A 22,651-nucleotide genomic window follows, 5' to 3' on the forward strand; every position below is an offset into this window, starting at 1 on the left:
GGATCAATACTAGGTAGGTTGTACTCCAGTGCAGACCTTTGTATTGTACACCTACAAGTAGCAAGGTGTTTCTGCTGAGTATTCGTCAATCATTTGGCAATATGGGGACAAACTGTGCAGGGGATAGTGTGTACTGTAGGTGATTGTGTCTTTGCTGCTTCAGCTGCATGGTATCGCTATTAGAGGAGATATTCAGACATGTGTACTGTTATACACAGTGATGTCGTCTGTTTCCATGTACTGCCAGGTGGACATTCTTGCTCATAGTGCTGTCTTGGGGGACAAGGGTGACTGCAGCTGGTTCCGGTATTGTGGGCAGACACCTACGTATTCATGGTAAGTTATACCATTCTGGAGGGGGAGCTGCAGACACCTGCTGCTGGATCTGTGTATCCGGTTCAGTACCTTGGTAGAGTGCTGGCAGGGGATCCCATACTTGTACACCTATTGACAAGACAATCTGGGCTTATCTTGCTGTGGCAATGCCTCACAGCTGTACAGATTTGCAGAGGTTGCCCAGAGGCAGGGACCATGGGTCAGGACATTAACCCTATTGTGGTGTATGGGCAGGTGTGTAGCCACCCATTTATGTGTTTGCAGCCAGGGATAGTGTGGGCACACAGCTTGGTGTCAGACCCTGCACATTCCATGCTGCCCATGCACCCACCCACCCCCCTCTGTTATTCTAACCTTTTCCAGACATTATGCATACATTCTCTGATACTTTTCCTAAGGGTATCACCCCATCACAGGTGTGTGTTAGTGTTGGTCCAAAGTTCATGCCTTGCATATGGCTTATGTGGCATATGTTATGTTGTTATTTGGGTGTAAATGAATTCATATGGATTGGCAGTACATGTGAGACACAGGCCTTTGGCAGAGGCCTGTGGGGCATTAGGTGTTGCTGCAGGCCACATGTGTCAGGCCATTGCATTCTGTCAGGCCTACAGTTGCAGACAACCAGACAGTATACTCCCCTGGGGTGACAGGGTAGGTGTGATAGGTGTTCATGCAAATTCCTTCTATCAGTCTTGATCAGGTGGTGTGGATGCTGGCAGGGTGCCACGTACAGCTTGGGACACACCTGCATGGGACACCTGCACTGCATGCTGCACTCTTCCACTATTGCCATGTACAGGAGCGGTCATACTGTACCCATTCCCCACAGCAGGGATATGGCCAGAGAGGTACCTGTGGGTGGTTTTTGCGTGAGCTGGGTGCATGTGTGCTATGGACAGTACTTGCATCTGACACACAGATATGCATGGGGCATTCCTGGTATGTTGGCATGTGCAGGTAGACCAGCTGTTTCCCAATACATCAGTCCTACCTCCTTTGTGATCTGCAGGTGTTTGGCCAGACATCACTGGAATCCCCTACTACAGGACCAGTTTCTGTGATGCATACTGTATGTACAATTCCAAGGGTGTCTCCATTTCACAGTGATACAATGTTTACTGTATGTTTGGAGTACTTTCCCCTGTGTACTGCTTGTATATCTAGTCCAACAGCCATGCCATATCAGTCTTTCAGATGGTGACACATATTACCTCCATACATTTACATTGAATTACTGCTAGCAGGTGGTATACTGGTGGGGATTGTCCTTGGCACTGCAGTTGTGAGGGCTTGTCCCTGTCATCAGCAGTACTGGGCTATGACCACCAGGTCTTACTTTGAAATGCATACATACTGACCACTCTCACACAATATGGAACACACACCATCCTACCACATGCAGATCTGCATATTGTGCACATGCTACAACCTATCCTGCTACCTTGGGCACCTCTGGGCATCTCTGCTCCACTCGTATTATACCTACTCATGCATGTTACTACATTTCTACACTGGAGTGGGGGTAGGGGCACACCTGACTGTTTCTACATTTCTACATGGAAGTGGGGGGGGCACACCTGACCATCATTACATTGCTATGTAGGATGGGGGGGCACAAGTGACACTTGTACTCATTTGCTATGACTGTACTGGTATGTCATGTACTCCATTTCATTCTGTATTACTAACTATCATGCTATCTAGAGGCACACCAGTGTACTACAGAATGTGGCTTTTGTTGCCCTACATATTATTGTCTGACATCCTACCCTTCAGAACTGGCATCCCACTGCCTGCCCTGCTGTAGTCTGTCTGTATAGGCTTGGGGTGGGGTTAACCCTAGCCATCATTCTGGGGCCATGGCACAGGCCCTGTTTGGGTTTGTGTCCACCTGTCCTGCTGGCTGCGACTGTTGTTGGGTATGTAAACCATCCTGATTGGCATGTGCGGGTCATATGGACACACATTTTGCACAGTACATTTCCTGCAGTTGCTTCTGTCTCCCTGTGTAGTACTGGCTACTATGGTGACTCCAGTATGTGTTACATATGTCAGGGTGGCACTATGGGTGTCTACTGTCTGCTGCCATAACATTCAGCCACCCAATTCCCTTGCATGCTCACATCCATACCATAGCTACAGGTGACAACACATTCTACTACATTTGGCACTTGGTAGGTTGATTGACTTACCTTGTAGGTGCTCCAGACTTGTGGAGGATGCTGGAGGGCTGCCTATTGGATGCACATAGTACACTCCCTATACATGGTTGAGCACAGGTGGTGTCATGTTTTGCATCTCTTTTACTGTATGTGCGAGTCAGAAAGTGGTGTAATTCCCTGGGACCCTACTGTGTCAGTGCATGTGCTATGCATTGCCTCTTTGCCAAGGCCAGGGCATACTGGACATGCCTCCTTCTGCCTACTGGGGCAGGCTCAGGTTCTTCCTCCTCCTCTGGGTGACTCTGTGCCTGTGCAGGCCTTGGCATTGCTGGGGGGCTGTGTGGCCCTGCCCTATGCTGTTCCTGCTGCAGCTGTTTCTGCAGGATCATATTGTGTAGCATCACACATACCATAACAATTTGGGTACATGTAGCTGGTGCATACTGCAAGGCTCCACTGGATGTGTACAGACACCGGAACCGTGACCTGAGCATCCCAAACACACACTCTATTATATGTCTGGCCTGTGCGTGTGCCTCATTATGGCATTGTTGTTCAGGTGTATGTGTATTTCTTGTGGGTGTCATCAGCCACGGCTCCAGAGTGTACCCAGCATCCCCCACTAGGTGACCGTAGGGGATATCCCCATTGGCATATCTCTGGTACAGCTGGGTCAGATGCCATATGTGGGAATTGTCATAGCCTCCAGGGCAGCCAGCACACACATTCATTATAATGCCCGGGGCATCACATAAGACCTGGCAGTTGATGGAGGGGATGCCCCTGTGGTTGATGTAGGCCCTACCCTGCTCACCGGGTGGTACTTTGATGTGTATGTGCATGCAGTTTATAGCACCCACTACCCCAGGGTATTCTGCTATTTGGTGGAAGAGATGCATATTGCTGATCAACGCCTCACGGGTGTTGAGGAAATATTATTGCTCACTGGCATGTGGTGACATGGCATCCAGGAACTGGTGGAATACTCTGGATGCTGATGCCTGTGAGATCCCCTTGTTATCCCCAGTTGTGCTTTGGGAGGTACCTGTGGCTAGTATACCTAGGTCTACACATACCTTGGTATCTACTGGGATGGGTTCCCCTTGTTCAGTTTGGTGTGTCAGGTGTGGCCAGCACAGCTCAACTACTTGCTGTAGCTGGTCTCTGTCCACCCTATAGCGCTCCACTATCTCCAGCTCATGTAGCCCCTGATAGGTTACCCTGTGTCTGTGCACTCTTTTCTGTCTCCTCACTGTGGGTTGTTCAGCAGCATGCACATCCTCACCAGCCTCAGTCTCTTGCAGATGTTGTTCTATGTTGCTTGCTGCAGCCCTTCTCATTTTCTAGGTTTGTTTGTTAAAATTTCCCTGCTTGTATACACTGGTGGTGTAAAGTGTGGGAAACACCAGTGGGGAAGATATTTTCTTAGTTTATAGTAGTGTTCTGGGCTGGGCTGGGCTGGGCTGCTGCCTGTGTAATTGGCTGCTTCTGATACATTTCACCTGCCAGATATGCTAGTTCTCCTTGATTACCTTCCTACTGCTGATTTCCCTTCCCAATGCCCTTCTGTTTGGACCCGGGGCCATGCCACACAAATAGAGTACTTGGATGTGCACACTGCTGCTGTTTGCTGGTTTAACTTCTTTTTTCTTCCTGTAAATCCCAGTGTGTGGTGTGCACACCTGCTTACAGTTTGTAAAGAGTGCTGGGCAGGTTTAGACACACCCCCTAGCTTGGCTGTGCTAAGCTGAGAGCATACCCGAACAACAGGGCTCCAATCTGCTTACAGTATGCCTGACACACCAACCCATGATGTCATCTACCTCCCAGTCTTGCACTGAGCTATTCATACTCTTACCCTGTTGGGACCTGCTTCACATGCTGGAGAAAACTGGGATTCACTATCCTTCCCCTCATTTGCATAGGATTGCCTGCTAATGCATAGTTACATGTGTCACACTGTGCTTCCCCCTTAGCAACCACTGTTCACTAGACAGGTTGTCGTTTGCCTGCCATTGACTTGCATGGCTGAATACTGATTTTAGTTAGACTGCTTTTTTTAGGTTTATTTTCTTATTTCCCCACCAATCCCATTTGCGCGCCACTGCCCCATGCTTCAACAGCCGTGATCGATAGACATATAATAAAAGTTGTATTTTGTACATTTTGCATTGTTTGCAATGCCAATGGCCTCATACTTGGCCATTAGCATGCTTCCTCAATGATATGTATCCTTTATTTGGAGCTGTCATGTCCTTGTTTTGGATTTTGCAGTATCATACTCGGTTACTACATTTCAGCATATTACGCTAGTCCTGCACGCCCTGATTCCTCCTTCGTGGATGGCAGATTTACCTCATTTGCATGGTTTTCACTTGCAAATGGGATAATTTGCATACGGGGCTGGGAACGGAGCGCTCGCACACGTCAAACGGGCATGTAAGTGGATCTCTCGGCTGCCATATTGCCAACATTACCCCTTACGCTGATCATGCACACCATGCAAGCTTTTGAAAATCTGGGGGACAATCTTTTTATTTTATTTAAACATTAAACCTTGTATGCTGCTAATTTGTTATTATATGAGAAGTAAGGCTATATTTCTTTCCATGTCACAGAGATCTGTTCAGGCCAATGAGGCCATATTTTACTGTCACCACTTTCAAAATTTGAATATTTGGATTTCCCTCTGGACATTTTCAAAACTTTTTAAACTTCTTAACTGTCAAGGGCAATTACATGTCTATTGTCCAGCTTTTCCACCCCAAAGAGATCTTCTTGCTGAATAAGTTGTTTTCTTAACTGATCTTTCCCCATACATAGGTGGTTTACCATTTTGTAAAAAAATAAATAAATAAATGCATACGTATTATTTTGAGTGATATACACTTGCATCTTCAGTGTCTTATTAATATTAACCTTTTTTTTTTTTGCAGTCACATTTGTCATTTATTTTTTAAGCATTTCAAACCTGTTTTCTACTAATATTTTCATTCTCTGGCCACATACTCTTCCAAAGCTTTTTCAATGGTTTACATATTTTTGAAATATTCCAAATAACACTTCAAAAATACTTATTTACCAAGAAACCTCATCAGTGTCTGTTAATCCTGTCTTCTTGGCAGTTGTCCAATAAATTTAGCTTTCATTTTGTTTTGTTTCAGGTCCTCTGAAATTGGAATGTGGCACATTTAGTACAGTTCTTTTTTTCTGATGGTTACAACTACTTCTACTCAGCTTTAAGGTGCAGTGCACGGTTTCATTCTGGTAAACAAATTTGTAAATCTTATTTTGTGCTCTTTTATTGTTGCACTCCCATATCAATAGGATGCTTATTATACTTATCGCACCTTCTAATCTTTGATTATTTACAGAATAGCTCACAAATGTATACCAAGAGCTGATGAAATATCTGAGGAAAGTCATAGAAATGTATATCTTTTCACATGGTTTACTATCAAAATATGGAATGACACTTATTCAGATTTCGTATATGCAGAATCACTTGATCAGGTGGAACAAATTGCAAACCAAAAATGTCTGAGCAGATTAAACTGAACGCAAAGAGTTGATTCACAGTTGTGACATTGCGGTTTATTTGAACAGGGATTTTTAACCATGGTTCGAAGTGGTTCTAATGCCAAATGTTGCATTTACTATTTTAAACATATGGTTATATGATCATAGGATTATAGGAAGTTACTAGGCTATTGGCCCTGAGGCTCTCACAAGCGTAGACAAGAATTTAGCCCCTATTCCGACAAGTCAGTACCCAATGCCCCTTCCAGCAGGGACATAGGTGGAACCCTAGGGGTGTATTTTCTGTTCCCCATCCAGTTATGCAGGCTGCGCTTAAAAAGGGTTAATTAGATATTCTGCTTGACGTGGAGAGGGAGTCTATTCCACAGATGGGGGAGTCTCTGGGATAACAATTTGTCCCACCAACAAGTCTTATTGATGTCACAGACCAGGTTGAGGTTATACATGTGAGTTACTCTTGTGGAGCTTGAGTTGTAGATGTGCAGCAGTCATCAAGGTGGGGTCTGAGATCACTTTGTATGCCAGACACAGGCCACCTCAAAGGAGTCTGTAGGAGACTGAGTAAATGGATTCTCCTATTGAGGAACCTCTGTGGTCTCTCCAGCTGCTGCAATTGCTTTGTGAGGTACATGCCGAAAGGGGCATCGTACTCAATTAAAGGCCTTATAAGGGAAGAATACGGGGATGTTATGACCGCCTTGTTCCTGGATGAGATACCCTTACTAATGAGATGGGCCATGTAGAAAGCTTTCCATACAATGGAGGCAATTTGGTGGTCAAAAGTCACTTTGCTATCAACCTGGGTGCCCAAGTCCCTCACGACTGATTGTGTGCTTAGGACCTTGTTATTAATGTGATAATTTGCAGGGAGGTCACTTTCCCCAAAGAGGATGATGATGTATTTTTTGGCCTTCAGTTTGAGGCCATGTTTCTGGCACCAGTCGTTTGTTTGGGTGAGATCCTCTTGGAGGATGTCCGCATCACTAGGGGAATTGATGACATCACCCAGCTTGCAGTCATCTGCAAACCTAGTCAGCTATAGCCCACTGGTTTTGGCCTGCACCTCACAAAAGTATATTCCAAGCAACATCTGAGTTGCTGAAGTGATCTGAAAATGTTGTGCCTTTCAACAAAATGATAGCAAACCCTTTTCACACATGTATCAAATGCATGTATCCTGGTGCTGTCATTATCACATCGGTTTTCTTAAAGCATCTGATTTACATCAAAGACATAGAAATTCTTTCTATGGGATATGACTAAAGTGACTTCCTCTATTGTACATATCAGATAATGCAACCATTTTACAGCTGTAATAAGGTCTAGTGAAGCTATTGACATTTTTGCGTGGCCTTATAATGCAGCTATGCTATAAAGCAATTTGGTAGGTGGTATTTGTTTCATAATAATTCCATTCTCTTCATTCGAGTTCATGTTCATTTGTACTCCTTAATGCTGGTTACATTTCTTGGAATACGGAGCACTTCTAGATTTATTTGAATATTACACGATTCTGGTATATGGCTTTAAACCAATAAATGCATCATTATACTAGCTAAACGTTATGCTTCACGTTCTCTGCAGTTCCACTTTTTGCCTGTGTTTTAATAAACTGAATTGTGTTCATCATTCCAACCTTTTAACAAGTCAAAAAAAAAAAAAAACTGTATACCTGGTGCTTCCATTCAAACTGCATGAAGATGAATAGGTTCGTAGCTAACTGCTAAGCATGCAGTCCAGGAGACCAAAATAGAGCCTAATCTAAACTCCCAATTGTCATAAAGAACTGTCTGGTTAAAAGACTTGCTCAAGGACACATGGCAGTCAAATGAATGCTGAGGGAATGAAAGCCTGTATCACAGGACATAGCTCATTAATAGCTCATAGCCTTAAATGCCTGACTTGAAATGATGTATTTATCATTCTCACGTTAATAAGTAAGCAGTTTCTGATTGCAAGGATTTACATGATGGCCTGAATAAGCAATTTGTAAATAGATTTCAATTCACTCCTTTCAGATTCATTGCTTTTAATGTCTGAGTAGGCAATGATTTATTCTTCAGTCCAGCATCTACTTTAAACACAATGCTTGAGTAATTGTCAGCTTTAAGGCCAAATTTCTATTTTGTGTTTTTTTTTCTGTGATACATTATTGCACTGTATTTACTTTTAAGCTTTTTTGTCCACAAGCAAGTCATTTCATATGTCGTTCTCTACGTGCATATTTCTCAACTGTAAATGTTTATCATTCTTTTTATATTTCTTTGCAAAAGTGTTTCTCTTCTTGCCACAGTTTCCACACACCTAACTAGATAATGGTTATTTCTTTTTACTTTATTTATAGTTATACCTTTTGTACTTTTTATATAGTCTATCTACCTTTCATTACTTGCTCAATCGAATTTTATTTTATTTCTCTCTCATACCATTTTTACTGTCTCATATGCGTTTTCCAAATTATATTTTATATCAACTCTTTTGATTGTAAAATTGTAATTTTACTCAATCTCGATATTTCTGTTACTTTATTTAACAGTAAATATGCTTTTCTCATTTGTTAACCCCTTGTCAGATTGCCCCTTATAACACATGATAGCGCCTACATTAATAAATCATATATTTCAAGAAATCCATATTTTTGTTTAATTCCTTAATTCAGAAACATAATCATCTTTAGTTTCCATGGGAGATTAAGCTTCCTTGAATAAAAATAACTAAATTACATATTTTTCTAGTTCTCAGTAACTTCAAAGCAGCATTCTAAATGCAGTAATGTTCTCTATTTTCATTCTTTCAAAACAAAAAATGCATTACGAACTTCCTTTGACATCTAAAATCTTAGCACAGTATTCAGTTTCAGACATTTATATCTGTTATATGTATTCTACCCCCAATCAGATGAATTACAGTTTACATTGTTGTACTAAATTGTTATACAGGAAAATGATACCTGGTGATTGCAGTAGTTCTATTTCTAAATAAAAGGTACCAGAACTTCAACTCTTCTCTTCTGAATTCATGTAACATTTAGATATAGTCAGGCTGGCTAGTAACATGGTGAGCACATATAGTTGATCGGACATCTTTTTCAATGTGTACATTTGCGAAGTACCTTGAAATTAGAGCACACAACACATGTTGCTGGGATTGTCTGCAGATTAAAGCTTCAATGGCTTTAAAGAATTATTCTGTTTATATATTGTAGAAGTTAGTGAAGGGATCACCTACACAACTCACATAAGAGCTCTGATTCCTTAAGTCCTTATGAACACAGAAGACAATTTATAGTGTATAATAAATTACATGAATATTTTGGTAAGAAAACTATTTATGGGATTGCTGCTTGTCAAGCTACTACTATAATCTTATTACTAAAGTCCCAGATGGCAACAAATGCATCACTGTTATAAATTATTTTATACTAGATATATTAGCAATGTTGTATTCGCATTTTGACGTGGTATGAAATAAATTTATCTCTGCTGATTTAAACAAAATGCCTGACTGACATTGGTTACTTACATAAAATCCCATTTGAGATAACTAATGCTATTCTTTAAGTTTTTGTATTTCAGGCCAACTGTCTTCTAGATCCCATATAACAGTAGATGATCCTAAGAATACACTGTGATGTTCTTCTGTCTATGCACATTTCATAAGATCATAGGATCATAGGAGGTTACTAGGCTAATGGCCCTGGGGCCCTTACAAGTCTAGCCAAGAGTTTATCCCCAAAAAGAAACCTCAGTCAGCACCTGTCACCCCTGTCAATGAGGGACACAGGTGGAACACCTGGGATGAATTTGTGGTTCCCACCCACTCATCAAGGTTGCACTTGAACAGGGTCAATGAAATGCTCTGTTTGATGTGTATGGGAAGTCTATTCCAGAGATAGGGCAGCCACTGGGAGACAAACCTGTCTCTCCATCAGGTTTTGTTAATGTCACATATTAGGTTCAGGCCTTTTGAGCGGGTAGTGTGTGAGATGTTAGACTTATGGATATGGAGCATCTCTGGGAGGTCAGGGTTCTATATTGCCTTGTAGGTGAGACACAGATCACCCCTGACCAATTTGTATGATAATGAGTAGAGTGATAGTGATTTGAGGCTATCTGTATAGAACAGGTGTTGGAAATCATGGATTCTCTCTGTGAGGTATTTCAGTGGTCTTTCCAGTTGGTGAAGATGTTTGGAGAAGTACATCCCAAATGGGGCATTATACTCAATTATTAGTCTAATGAGGGAGGTGTATAGAGAGCTAATAACCTCATTTTTTTCTGAATGCAATCCCTTTACTTATGAGATGAACCAAGTAAATGGCTTTTCTGACCACTGCCTCTACATGATGGTTGAATGTGAAGTTGTTATCAACATGAGTGCTTAGGTCTCTAACCACAGGTGTGCTTAGGGGGTTGCCGTTGATGTGGTAATCAGTAGGGGTCATGTTTTTGCCGAATGGTATGATGATATTTTTTTGCATTTAGCTTGAGGCCATGACTTTGGCATCAGTCATTAGTTTCTATGAGACCCTTTTGCAGTATGTTAACATAATTTGGGGAGTCAGTGACAGCACAACTTACACTCGTCAGCAAACTTGGTCAGCCACAGGTCTTTTGTCTTTGCCTGGACTTCTGAGAAATAGATGCCAAACAGTAGGGGTCCCAGGACAGATCTCTGGGGAACTCCACTAGGGATAGGTCTGCTATTGGAGGTGGAGGTGCCTAGTTTGACTTTGAGGGTCCTGTCAGTTAGCCAGTTGGCCACCCACCTGATGAGGCAGGGATTTACGCCAAGTTGTATTAGCTTTTTGATGATGCCCGAGTGGGGGATTGTATCAAATGCCTTGGCCAAGTCAAGGTAAGCTGTATGTACTAACTTTCCCTCATCCAGGGACTTTGTGACAGTCTAATAGAAGTCATCCAGGTTCAACAGGCAAGATCTGCCCTTGACGAATCAAAACCGGGTGGGGTCAAGTGCTTGGAGATTGCCTATGTCCTTGTTTATGAGATCCATAATAATATGCTCCATGTATTTACAGATCAAACATGTCAAGCTAATGGGGCGATAGGTTCCAGGGTCAGTAGTGGCACCACCTTTGTGCAAGGGGATGACAATGGTGGTTATCCACTCTGCTGGGATGACGCCAGTACTTAGGCTGTGGTTGAATAGGGTGCTCAATGGTGAAACCAAGTCTTGCTGGAGATGTTGCAGAATACATCCTGGGATGCTATCAGTTCCTATGGAAGCAGTGTTTTTTTGCCTTGGATAGGGCCTGTAACACTTAATCTATGGAGATGTGAGGTGCGGGACAAATATTGGGGATGTCAAAAGAGCCTTTTGGGGGGGCAGGGAGGGTGAAGTTTGCACTGAACCTATCTGCTAGCAGGTTGACTAAGTCAACAGGATCAATGTAAGTGATACTGTTAAGTACTAATTTGGAACAAACCTGGGCTTTGCCACAGAGGTTCCTGACATAACTTAAAAAGATTTTATGGTTTCCCTTTGTTATACAGGCTAGCTTAGATTCATAATTGGCCTTGGAGGTTTTTGCTAGTGATCTAATTTGCTTGTTGAGGCTAAGGAGGGAGTTTCTCCCAATTTGGAATTTGTTCCCTTTTACATTTGGACAACAGTTTCTTCCTTTTGTGTAAAGCCTGTTGATAGAAGATGTCCACCAAACAGGTTTGCGTTTCCTTGAGGAGCAGGAGTTAGTTCTATTGGGTATGGCTGAGTCCACGCAGTTGTACAGGTGCTTGTAAACTGCATTGGGATACTGCTCAGCATAGTTGTCTGCATCCTCTGAGGGGGTGGGGTGGTGTGAAGCTACAGATACACTACCTTAGGAGGATGTAGTCTGCTTTTGAGAAGTTTCTTAACTTGATTTCAGCTGAGGGGGGTTGGGTGGGATAGGAACTTTGAATGAGACAGTCCAATGATCTAGGACATACTATGGGAGTGGTGCAGCGGTCACCCATGTTGGCGAGAATCAAGTCCAGAATGTTATCTCCCCTTGTGGTGGATGAGACGAGCTAGTCTAGTATGTTAGAATTGATGAAGTAGAGGAATTGTTGAGACAGTGCATTAGTGCAAGAATAGATCACCCAGTCTATGGTGGGGTAGTTGAATTCACCAAGGATCAGGGTGTTAGTGGGGACTTTGATGGAGTCTAGTAGAGCCAGGTAAGAGCAGTGGGTGTCCTGAATCATGGAGGGGGGGTCTATAGCTAGCAATAACTTGGATGGGTGTCTTGTCAACTGTCAGTTGCACCTGGAGTAGTTCCAGTACGTCATGCTGGCAAACCAGTCTGGAGGTGTGCTTGTCCTTGATGAAGCTAGAGACTCCACCACCCTTAGTCTTCCTGACCTCATTTTAATTTGTCTCTTATTAACTTTATGTGTTATTTTGTATCTTGTATTGGAATGCATTCTCATATTGTTCTGCTCTATTACAGCTGTTTGCTTTTGCCTTTTGCTCATGCCATGATGGAAATCGGTCGGTGGACCAACACACTTAGTAAATGCAGAATAAATAAATGTCATCTAAACATCATTATCAAAGTATCTGGTGGTTTCAAGGAATACAGATAAAATATTATAGTCAGGTTTTCAAGGGGCATCTTGCCACCCCCAACCCTGCCCACAAAATCTAATGAGTCACTTGTTAAGTGTCACTATAGTCACTAGTATTCAGATTTGAACTATCTAGTACTACTTAGAGATTTATCCAGAAATGTTGGTTCAGCTATCACTCATGCTTTCATATTTGCTCATTATAGCCCTGTCTAGGATTTTGTAACATATTACATGAAGCTACATGATAGATAAGATGCCTTATCAGTATAGGCTCATTGTAGTTATCAGCTGTGAGACCTGGGAAGACATTGAGGAGCCTCACCAAATCTTCTAATTTCCCCAGAACATTGTCTACTTAAACGACTTGCTCAGAGTCATACAGAGGGCAAATGATGCAGATAGACTCACTCAAAGGATTTCAAGAAGCAGATCATTAGCAGTTTATAGCCTTAATCCCCTGCAATAATGGCCATACAAATATAGCTTCATAGGCTTACAGGTATGCAGTCAGGAAGACCAGTGAGAAGTTTAGCCAAGTTTCCCAGATGATTCATTCTAATGGCAGAGTCATAGAGGCTCAAAGATATATACTAGGTTAACGAACATAAGGACCTTTTTAAGCCTAGCCATGCAGCCCAAATGTATGCAACAAATTTGGTGCTGTAGAGCTATTTTTGGGGTATATATAGGCTGGGGCATGGGTGGTGTATTTATGAGGTGAAGACCTTAACCAGTATGCCAAACCCAATCACTACAGGTTAATTCTAGGCTAACTCCAATTTTAAGCCTAGTCAATTATCCCATTTGAAAATAAAACCCTGCACCTTTTGCCTGTAGCTATTATGCTAACCCCTCACTCTGACAAAATACCTGTGTGCTACACTGAAAATGCAATGTAATTAAGTAAATCAGAAATGTATACTTTTTGAATAGATCACAAAGCAGATGTATGATGTCATGCTTATTGGCAATATTATATTTCACCTAATCCTTTCCTGTTAGAATACTGCAGTCTGACAGCATATTTAACAATAAGTAATAAATGGTTAGGGTTAGTTGAATTAAATGCTTGACTAGAAAAACAAATATGTCGTATTATTTGTTTATACATACATATAACCAAAACTCACCAGATCTGTCAGGTCACCTTCTGTATTATCTAAGTCCTTGTATCCATTGCCAATGAATGCACGTACATCACAGAAATCTGTTGGAATAAATTGAAGTTACTATGCATAAAAACTGATGTTGCTGCATTTATTTTATTTTGTTTACCAAGATAGGACACTGATTAAAACTGACCAATTTCAGGCCCAGCTCTGATGGTTACAAAGATACTAGAATTTTTTTTCCAAATATACCATACATTTTTCATAAATCATAACAGTGCAATATGGATTCAGAACATTAAACTCAATATTAAATAACATTACAACAAAAAGAATGTAAAAGTCATTGGTTATATGATGTAAAGAGATGTAATATACACAGAATAAGAAAATAAATAGAAGGAGAACTAGTATGGGAAGCGGTAGAAAGGGGGAGACAGTAACATGTAATTAAGGAATTTATGAGGCCTTACCTAAGGGAGTAAGTGTAAGCAGGGTTTAGAAACTAGGATAATGGTGATGTTATCTTTTTGGATGGTTTGCTAATGATATGGTCTGACATGAAACATTTGTTGTTGTTGCATTTAGGATTTAAGTTGGTTATACATTTGCAGCCGTTTGGCTTATTTCTCAGGTGGTAGAGAGTGATTGCCAATGTCTGGGTGCTAGAAGGGAGTACTTATACTCAGCACACTGTAGTTTTCTTGTTAGGATTTGTAGGCTTTGCTATGACTAAGAGGGAGCTTAAGTTTTAGGAGGGTTGGGTGCTGGAAAGTTTGGTAGCAAGAAGTATGAATATGTAAAATTATAAAAATTTGAAAATGATTGATCCTAAGAGGAGATTTGACCTTCGTTTTACAGCAGTTCACTGCACCGTTTGAACAGATCTTGAGGAGTTACTAAAGAAGCTGCAATTTTTTTTTTAGAAACTGATTGGCGGGCAGACATGGTTTGTTGTAGATGGATGTGATCAATCTTAAGGATACACTCTTGCTGGGTTAAGAAGGTTCCCTTACCTTTGACTACTTATGTAGGACGTGAAATGAAAATTGGGAAATTTTACAAGACCAAAGTAGCAATTGTTTTATTTTTGTTCACTTTTTTCAGTGTGGAACTGAAAATGTATTGTTCTCTGCAGCCATATACTGACATATTTGAATGAGGATGTGATTTTGACTAGGCTATTGAGCATGGCGTTTATCTGTAGGGATTCTGGGTTGGATAGTATTTGGCAGTTTCTATTCGGTGTCTGTTGACTGCAGTCTGAATCTTGAAAAGTACACATAATTTCTGAGAACTAGTTTTAAATTTCAGGTCAGCACTTTCACTTCTTATCATTTCACTGGTTCTGGTAAACCAGACTTGCTGATTTCATTTGAAAATGGAAGAACAGGTGCTTGCTGAATTCAACATATAGGAAAAGTAGTGAGAGATCTTTTGAATGCAGAAGAGCTCAAAAAAGTAGCTGGTTAATTTTAAATCTGGTTAACTCAACATAACATTAGTTTAGTGACTGATCTAGACAAACTCCTAAGTATTCAAAGGATGTGGTTGTTTCAATGCAAAGCCTGTATTTTCTTAAATTTTTAAATAAATTAGAGAAGTAATACTTAAAAATATTTAAAAGTTGTTTATGATTTTGAATCTTTGCCCCTGATTCTTGAGACAAGGCGCTGAGAAATATGGTGTAAACAAAAACAAAGAACCGCTACACAGAAAGAACGATTTGCTACTTGGTGCAGACTACTTTGTTTCTGAAATTGAAGGAGTAAACAAGCAAAAAGGTAAAAAAAATGTTTGCAGGCTTTCCAGTGGGTTCTCTACAATTTGTCTTGCTGAAATTTCTTGAGCATTGGTTACCAGGAACAAAAGACACTTAGGAACATAAGTTCAATCACTGTTCTCCATAGGATGTTACTGCTTATGTAATTTCTAACTGTGCAATGACAAAGATTACATTCTTTTGGAAGATTTCTCCCTTCTTTGAGTTGGTTTATCTGTTAAGTTGGTATATATATATATATATATATATATATATATATATATATATATATATATATATATGTATATATATATATATATATATATATATATATATATATATAATTTTGTGATGTGGAGGGCTTTCCTCCTGGAAAAAACCCTTGAAATGAACTTTTTCCCCGTTTTGTGTTTTGGGTATTATTTTTTGAAATCTTTGATGCTCACAGTTTGCAGTTTGGTAATCCATAGTAGAACCCTTTGCATCAGCATCAGCAGTAGAGGAGTGCCTGGACAATGTAATTAGATTATTCTAGGACCTTACCTGCCCCAAATGTTGGGGTACACTCCGTGGCATCCATGATTCCCATCACACCTAGGTTCTGCCAACCAAGATAGTATATGTGACCCTGTTTCTGTAAACTGGAAACAAAGCAAACAAAAGATGGTGAAGTAGCAGTCTAGTATAACTCATAAGTAAATAAAAATAACCTTACATAACTATATACAGAAACTTGCAGCAGTAAGTTTCTCAATTATAATTTGAAGATGGCTATTTACACAGTTCATCAACTTATCGTTGAGTTTGACCTACACAGAAAAAAAGTTAAAAACGTCATCCTTGCAAAAAACAAACAAAAATGTTTAGTTGGGTGCAAGCCTCAATGCACACCCTTAATTAAAATACTGTGTAGTCACATAACCATGAAGCACAAAGCTCTCACATAGTGCATCTCTGACAGTGCACTAATAGTGACTTCCAACAGTGATTTCCCACAACAAACATGCACTGGCTAGCCAAAAGTTGGAGAGTCTAAATTAATGAGTGTAAACCTTGTCGACTTAAGGCTCTCCAGCTAGTAGAGTAATACAATTAAATATGCAATGTTTTAGTATCCATGCATAATAACAAAAGTTAGAAAATTTTGCATGTAGAAGATTCAAGCATGCAACATCAGAAATAGATTTGGCATATAGACATGTATTAGAAATATGTAACACCCATTCTTTTAAATTTATTAGCTTTATAACATGGACACATAAATTACACACACCTACAAAAATAAGATTACTTCTGTACCTGTCCAACCCATAATTCTTCCACAACCCCACCCCATTCTCTTACCTCACTACCATACTAGCAAGCAACCTCACCCCAATTCCCCATACCCTCCACTATACTACCTGTGCAAACTATCTTCTTCATACTAATCTCTCTCACCCTCCATCTTCCTTCTTATCACAAACATATTACTCTCCAAGATAAATCCCCCCACTAATCCTAGTAACTCACCACACCATTCCCCCACATTCAATATCCTCATAGCCCGTAGCCTCTTCAAACTACACAGCTCAGATATATTCATTTACAAACATGCCTCCTTACCTAATACCAAAAGCTTATCCCTTAGACTTGCCACAAAAACCCCACACCTACTCCCAAACAGGAGAATACAATTAAAGTTAATCCTGGCCTTGGCCCTAATCCCCCTCAGCAGTCAACAAACTCAACACACTCTTCCAACCAAATAAACTCCATAAAGCTCAGACCTTTTACCCCAGTCTAATAATCCTTAACATAAAATGTTAGGAGCTTTGTAAACAAGAGTCATGAACTCCACACAACAATCTCTTTCTACTCTCCTGACATAGTTATCCTAACAGAAACCTGGTTTAAAACTGAAATTACTGACAAGGACATTATTCCCCCTGGCTTCAACAACCACACAGGTGGAAGGGTAGCAATACTAGACAAGGACACTCTTGGTATCAAAATAATACAAGCCACCCCCTGACTTGGACAACACTGAAATATAAATATGTCAACTCGAAAGTAACTCTAACAAACATATAATAATAATAATAATAATAATAATAATAATAATAATAATAATAATAATAATAATAATATCAGTCTATATTCCCCCTGGTAGTAACCTCTCCACCATAGAAGAACTCTTTTCATGGTCAGCCACCTCTTTCAGTCAGAAGACTATTATTATGGGAGATCTCAATACTGACTGGCTCACCTGCTCCTCGAACATCCCCTCTTAACTCCTTCAATCTGTATGGATACAAACACATTATAAACTCTCCCACTAGAACAGATAAACAAAGGGTAAAAAACAGTTCTCACCTGGATCCTAACTAATAAACATTCTCTAGTTTGGCACTCAGGCTGCCTTCCTGACAGCCTCAGTGACCACTTACCCACCTTCCTAGTCAGGCACAGAACCAACATCCCCAAATCTACAATATTCAAAGAAATTAGAAGCAATAAACACTTCCCCACAGCCACTTTTAGCTCTTTATTACAACATTGTGACTGGTCCCCACTATCTCAACTAAACCTGAACACTGCTGTAGAATATTTCATCAATAAGTTTCTTGACATTGGAAATGCTCCAGCACCAATTAGAAAAATTTGGGTCAAGGCTAACTATACCTCTTGGCTAACAAAAGAACCAAACAATTACTCAAAGATAGAGACAAGTTCTGGACCCGATATCATACTAACAAATCCCAAAACTCTCTTGAGACCCATTGTCACCTAAGAAACAAAGCCAAAACCCAAATCAAAAATGATAAAAAAGCCTACTATACTCAAATTCAAAACATTCACTATAGCAATCCTCAAAAATTCTGGAGTAATATAAAAAAACTTGTTCAATCTGGACAGTCTTCAACCCCCCCCACCATCTCCAATACCACTGACATTTTGACCACCCATTTTAACTATTTCTTTACTAACTCTATCCTATCCCTCCTAAATCACTCTGCCCTCCAACCAACCCATCTCCTTCCCCTAACAACACCTCTACCTTTCCCCTGGCACCCATCCAAACAGCCACCATAAGAAAACTACTGTCTAAATTAAAACCCACAACCATGGCTATAGACCAGTTACCAGCATCATACCTCAAGCTAGCTGCTACTTCCATAACCTATCCTATTTCTATACTAATTAATAGATCTATCAAAGAACAGCATGTTCCCAAACTTTGGAAAGCATCATACAGCATCTCTCTACATAAAGGTGGTGTACCTACTGAATTCAGAAACTATAGACCAATAGCTATTCTATCTCCTTAGTCAAAAATGCTAGAAAAATGTGTCCACAACCAGCTCCTGGGCTACCTAATGGATCACAATCTACTAACTAGCTCCCAGCATGGTTTCAGGCCCAACCATAGTACAACCACAGCCCTCCTTAATTTCACAGAGACTATTAATCACCTAAACAATAATGGCGAACATGTAGCATCTATCTTTTTAGACATGTCCAAGACATTCAATACTGTATCACACTAAAAATTGTTAAATGAACTTACCTCACTCTACCTATCCCCCTCCATACTAATTTGGTTTCAAAGCTACCTCACAGATCACCACCAAGCAGTCAAATGGAAAAATGACCTATCCTCCTACCTCCCAGTATCAATGGGAGTCCGACAAGGTTCAAGCTTAGGCCCACTACTCTTTACAGTTTTTACCAACAATCTGCATACTGCTACCAACCTGGCTACAAGTATCCAATATGCAGATGATTCAACTTGAATATGTGCACCTCCCTCTTTATCTCAGCTACAAGAAAAAACCCAGAAAACTTTCACAGAAATAGAATCCTACCTCTATAGCCAAGAACTTATATTAAATTCCAAAAAAACTAAACTCATTCTTTTCTCTACCAAAAACCCACCAGCTTCCTTCATTATCTTCTCAGGTGATAACAGCAAAACTGAACCCACATCTAATACAAAACTTCTAGGCATCACTATTGATAGCAACCTCATATTTGACAAGCATATCTCCGAAGTTATCAAGAAGACCCATATTAAACTGGGTACTCTCTACAGGTCCAAACAATTCCTTACCCATCCCACCAGGCAGGCTATTGCTAGAACCCATCTTCTCTCCACCCTGCTATACACCTCATCAGTCTTTACTAACCTGAGGAAATCTGACCTAGCTAAGCTGGAGACATACTACAATAAAATTGCCAAATTTGCCACAGATTCCCCACACAGGTCTCACCACTGTGATGTACTCCACCAGATCAGCTGGCTAGAACTACCCATTCTCCTAATTTTCCATCAAATATCCACTGCCCACAATATCATTACTAAACCAGGAAATTGTCCTGCCCTTCAAAGCCTCATCCAGCCATACTCTAACCTTAGAACACTAAGATCCACAGATAAATCACTTCTTTCAGTTTCTAAATCTTATAACAGCTTTGGAGATGCTCTCTACTCTAATTACATTTCCAAAGTCTGGAACTCCATCCCTCAAAACATCCTTCGCACTGCCAACTCCACTATGTTCAAACAACTTCTTAGGACCCACCTAAATAACAACTGGAAATGCTCTTGTACTGCCCCAGGTTAAATTACACCATACTTATCACCTTGAAGACACGGTTTCTCCCTTGTACTCACTCTCATATGCAGTCATACTAGTAGCAGTTTCCTGACTGTACATATCAGTAGAATATTCAGACTGTAATACAATTATAGAATTTCTCGCCTTTACTAGATCTTACAGTTACACCATGCAAATAATTTAGTACTAACTTTTTAAACAGTTTCTGCCTTATGTTCAGACTGTAAAAATTTTAGGTCATGTTAACAAATGTATCCTTATACTTCTGCCTTATCTGTTTCATAATTTTGCTCTCATATGTACTGCACTGTTGTACTTTTGTGTGGAGCTTTTCTCTGCGGGCTTCTGCTGAAAATGAAAAATCAACCCAGTCGTACTATCCCGGTAAACAAATGTAAAATAAAATAATAAAAAATAAATAAATAAGTAATAAAAAACAAAATACTTTCTTTTATGTAACACGAAGTACAACTATTCTGCTTACTTGACTATCTTTCTTGCGGGGATCAGTTTTAACAAAGTGATTTTGTTACAGATGTGAATTTTATATTTCTGTGTCCCAACCCCAATCACCAAAAAATGACATCACATAAGATGTAAGCTTAAGTATTTACAAAAGAAAATTCTCAGTCAAAGTGAGGAAAGTTTTTTTTTTTTTTTTGGCAGGGAGTTGCATATCAAATTATTTATTTATTTTTTTTGATAAAATGGAACTCTACAGGGTGATATTTGGAAGTGTTAGGACTTGAAACAGTTATACTCTCTCTCCCATGAAGATAGAGGGGTTGCTACAGTCCACTGTTCTTCTTCTGAAAACACACTATTACAGCTGTTTATACAATGACCGCCCCCATTAATATTCTAAAACGTGCACACTGATTGGTCAGCATGCATGTTGTAAATCAGAGTTATACTAATGGAAAAAGGTCCGATCGCCTGGACTTTTTCCATTAGTATAACTGTTTTCTTAAAAGCAATGGAGAACACAAGATCTCCGTTGCTTTTTACAGACTGTCTTGCTATGTTAAACGAGTTTAACATGGAGACAGCTTTAAAAAAATTAACGGAGATCTTCCAATCTCCGTTGCTTTTTTTAAAGGTGTCTCGCTATGTTAAATGGGTTTAACATAGCGAGACAGCTTTAAAAAATGCAAAGGAGATTCTCTGTTGCTTTTTTTAAAGCTGTCTCACTATGTTAAACTTCTTTAACATAGTGAGACACTTTGTAAAAAGCAACAGAGATCTTGCTTTCTCCGTTGCTTTTTTCAAAACTGTCTCGCTATGTTAAATGGGTTTTAAATGCTTTAAAAAAAGCAATGGAGAACTCCCTTAACATAGCGAGACAGCTTGTAAAATGCAACGGAGATCTTGCTTTCTCTGTTGCTTTTGCCCACAGCTCTGATGTACTGCGTAAGCATATTCATGCGCAGTACATCAGAACTGCTGCAGAATACCAGACAGCTGTGGAAGGGCAGCAAGGAGGCATTGTACAATGCCATTATTTAAGAAAAGTAATTTTTTTCCCTTAAATAATGTCATTGTATAATAGCAATAACCCACTTCTGGGTGTGGGTAATGCTGGATTTACCCACGGTTGTCTTTGTTTGGCCACTCGGGCTTCACCCTTATGACCAAACCACACCAACCATGGGTAAATCCAGCATTACCCACACCCAGGCATGAGTTATTGCTATAATATGGCACACTCTCAGTTCTATTATTGCACAGCATAATGGCCTCAGGTTCTATCTTGGACATCCTGTTCCACTGAACACAGCAGTAATTGAAGAAAACAGGTTATGCAGGTTATAAGTTATCAGATCTCTTTTGACATCTACTTTCAGTCTAACTGAAGACAAAAACAAGAAACAGATTGAATTCTATAATTACATCTTGTTCCAAAACACAGAGGTATGTGTGTTGGGTATCTTCTATTTGTCACAAATTTGATCACTGACCAAGTGCCTCAAGGTATATTCATTGAGAGATGAATAAGTGATTGATGTTGGCCAATCATCTCAAGGGGATGATCCTGGCAAGACCACTTGCAAAAGTGTCATCAGGTCAAGCTGCTGCTTTTGCACTTTGGACACAGAGGATGTGAGGTCACAAGAAGAGTGCATAGGGACCTAGCTGAGAACTTGCAGGGTTTGGCAGCTGCAAAACACACTGGACTCTGCAGAATGGACATAGCATCTTACTTTTTGACCAAATAGTGGATGATATGAACACTCAGCAATCTCTCACCCTCTATAGGATAAAAGAGATAGTTCCTTGCTCTTATCATATTTTCCTGGTCACCACAGATGTGAAAGTGATGGGTAATGAATGGACCTAGAGGGAATGGTGGCTTCATGACTGAGACCTGGATGGAAGACAAAACAATGTAGCAAAAATTCTTAATTTAGTCAAATTTGTTATACTGCATTACAGAAAGATAGTGTTTATCCTTCAGCAGTTGGAAAATTGTCCCTTGCAACATAACACATTCATACAACTGTTGCAAATCATGACTCACAATATATCAGTGCTTTCTGTAAAAAGCTTGCTATTTCTTACTAGTAGG

General features: G+C 40.1%; 1 protein-coding gene across 1 annotated transcript in view; it reads right to left on the bottom strand.

The window, feature by feature from the left end:
* The window catches only part of GCKR (glucokinase regulator), a 678,315-nt gene that overhangs the window by 226,858 nt on the left and 428,806 nt on the right, over positions 1-22,651 (bottom strand). Inside the window, exons 12-13 of the mRNA XM_044062788.1 lie at positions 16,028-16,125; positions 13,744-13,820 (exon numbers count right to left, since the gene is read on the bottom strand). Coding sequence (XP_043918723.1) covers positions 13,744-13,820; positions 16,028-16,125 — 175 coding nt within the window. The remainder of the gene's footprint in view (positions 1-13,743; positions 13,821-16,027; positions 16,126-22,651) is intronic.

This window comes from Protopterus annectens, chromosome 2.part1 (genome assembly GCF_019279795.1).
Source record: "Protopterus annectens isolate FY-2018-M chromosome 2.part1, PAN1.0, whole genome shotgun sequence".
NCBI classification, from domain to species: Eukaryota; Metazoa; Chordata; order Ceratodontiformes; family Protopteridae; genus Protopterus; species Protopterus annectens.